The sequence below is a fragment of the Myotis lucifugus genome, unplaced genomic scaffold (assembly GCF_000147115.1).
Source record: "Myotis lucifugus unplaced genomic scaffold, Myoluc2.0 scaffold_437, whole genome shotgun sequence".
Classification (NCBI taxonomy): Eukaryota; Metazoa; Chordata; class Mammalia; order Chiroptera; family Vespertilionidae; genus Myotis; species Myotis lucifugus.
In genome coordinates this window covers 411834-414136 of record NW_005871485.1, presented here as the reverse complement: position 1 = coordinate 414136, position 2303 = coordinate 411834, and the positions used below count along the sequence as shown (strand labels likewise).

General features: G+C 52.7%; 1 protein-coding gene across 1 annotated transcript in view; it reads right to left on the bottom strand.

Annotated features, from left to right (window-relative positions):
- The window catches only part of MOGAT2 (monoacylglycerol O-acyltransferase 2), a 23434-nt gene extending 21358 nt beyond the window's left edge, over positions 1-2076 (bottom strand). Inside the window, exons 1-3 of the mRNA XM_023744213.1 lie at positions 1963-2076; positions 1625-1835; positions 1494-1543 (exon numbers count right to left, since the gene is read on the bottom strand). Of these exons, the coding sequence (XP_023599981.1) occupies positions 1494-1543; positions 1625-1835; positions 1963-2076 (375 nt within the window). The remainder of the gene's footprint in view (positions 1-1493; positions 1544-1624; positions 1836-1962) is intronic.
- Between the last annotated feature and the right edge of the window lie 227 nt (positions 2077-2303).

Here is a 2303-nt window from a genome sequence, read left to right as displayed (position 1 = left end):
GGCCCTTGATGCTTAGAAGAAAGAAGGTAAAGGTAACACACCTGGGGAGAAGAAGAGGGGGAGGGAGAGGAGAACGGCATGGATGGGCTCCCAGGAGGGAGAGTGTGAGAGGGAGAGTGTGCGGTTCTTCTTCCCAAGGGCTTTTAAGGGAGAAGAAAGAAAGGGGGTGTGGTGCGGGGGAGGCGGGAGAGGAGAGACCAGTGGGGGAGAAGGAGAAAGGCATTATGCACCAGCTGTGAGGCGCTCCCTCTGGTGGTCATTCTGAGAAACTGTGGGCAGGATGGACTGCTTTCCAGGGAGAAGCCCAGATAATCAGCAAAGCTGAGAGGGGGACTTACAGAGATAGCTAAAGGAGTTATTTCTACTGACTTTGGTGGAGAAGAGCTAAATCTTCTCTGGCCTGGTCAGCATGGAGAATTCTGAGCCTGGGGCTTGGACCAGACAGGCCTTCCATGCTCTGGTGATGAATGTGCTGGATGGGCACTCACCGTAGGCTGAATAATGGCCTCCAAAGATGACCACATCCTAAGGTCCAGAGCCTGTGAATGCCACCTTAGATAGCAAAGGGACCCTGCAGAGGTGATTAAGTTAAGGAGTTCGAGAGTATCCTGGATTCGTCTGTATTCTGGAATTTTGATGTTGCTTTTTTTTTCTGATCATATTTTGGAGCCAATATATTTTCCAGTAAATAAGCATGTGCTCTGTCTGGCCTGGATGGGTGCCCTCATCTGTGCCTTCACCATGGGCCCACCTTATGAAGCCACTTTGTCACTTTACATCCTAGACAGTTTCTTTTGAACATCCCGAAAGCCCTTCAAGCCTACTGTGTCCAAAACTGACATAAGACCACACACTTGCTCCTCCTGCATTCCCTAGCTGCCATTGGCAACCCCCACACACAAGCCTCCCCCAATTCAGCACTCTGGGGTCATCCCGGACTCTTCCTGTTAGTTAGGTGGCTCAGGAGGCGGCAAAGGAAATAAAGAGAGTTGATCAGAAAAGGAAGGAAGGAAGGAAAGTTTATTCTGCGTCCCCGGGAGACCCACGTATCACCAAAGACAGGGCACATGGATTCACGCCAACAGGGAGGGGGGCGCTTTTTTTATACTGCGGTTGAGTGAGGGGCAGGGACATGAGCTGAGGTATTCAGTTGAGGAAGTTTCAGCTGCAGGGGGTCAGCAAGGTATTCAGGAATGAGTCAGTATCTGTGTGGGGGTAGTGGAGAAGCCAGTATCTGTGTCTGGCATGCTGATCTGTTAGAAATGCCAGGGGGAGTCCATTATCTCATCATACATCTGCATGTGTCCGATCCTGGGCTCTCTCCGACCTAACATCCCGGCCTTTTGGTGATAAGGGACACGGACTCATTCTAACTGCTTCCAGCTGACCAAGGGCGACGATGAGGGGGTGGGCGTTTAAAGGCCAGGGTTAGGCAGAGGCAGGTCAGAGGGGAGCCAAGTGTAGGGATGGAGCAGGAGTTGATTCACAGTCACCCATGACATCTCCGTGATCCGGGAGCAGATGAACTTGAGGAGGCAGGGGGCTAGGAGAAAAAAGACACAGATGAGAATCAGGGGCCCTATCATGGGTAGGACCCAGGTAGCTAAGGGGCTTTGGAACCAGCCGAAAGGAGAGTTGTCCTGGAAGTGTCTTGCATGTAGTTCTTCACTCAGCTTAGTCAGGGTCTGTACGTTTTGCTCCACTACTCCGGACTCGTTGATGTAGTAGCAGCATTCTTCCTGAAGGAATATGCTGGTTCCTCCTTTTTCTGCAGTCAGAAGGTCTGAGGTGCGCTGGTTCTGAAGGGCTACCTGGGCTACTGATGTCACTTGCCGCTGTAGGGAGGCTAAAAGAGGCGGTAGTAGACTCCAGGGCTAACTGGAGCTTGTCATTAAAGTACTGAGCAGTGACCAGACTGTTCCCGAGGGCCCCCCAGTGAGGCCTACTGAGGCAGATACTCACCCCTAACATGACAGGGAGGAAGGCGGCCCGGAGGGTCCGGGGGTGGGATGGAGGGAGCAGCCAGGCGAGCTCCGACTCTCCATACAAGGTTAGTTGGGGAACTACTGTGACCATGAAGCAAGGCCCGGGTCAGAGGAGTTCATGCAGTTGCTAAAGGTGCCGTTGCACCAAAAGAAGGTAGCCAGGCTGGCCTTGGTGAGACTGGATGCGGTGTGGTATGACACAGTCTCTCCAGTGGCAACCCCCACAGGTGTTGACATCTTGATTACACCTGTCTGGGTCCCGTTGGTCGTAAGCAAAACAGGCATAGGGTCAGCCAGTATTGGACACTGACTGGATGT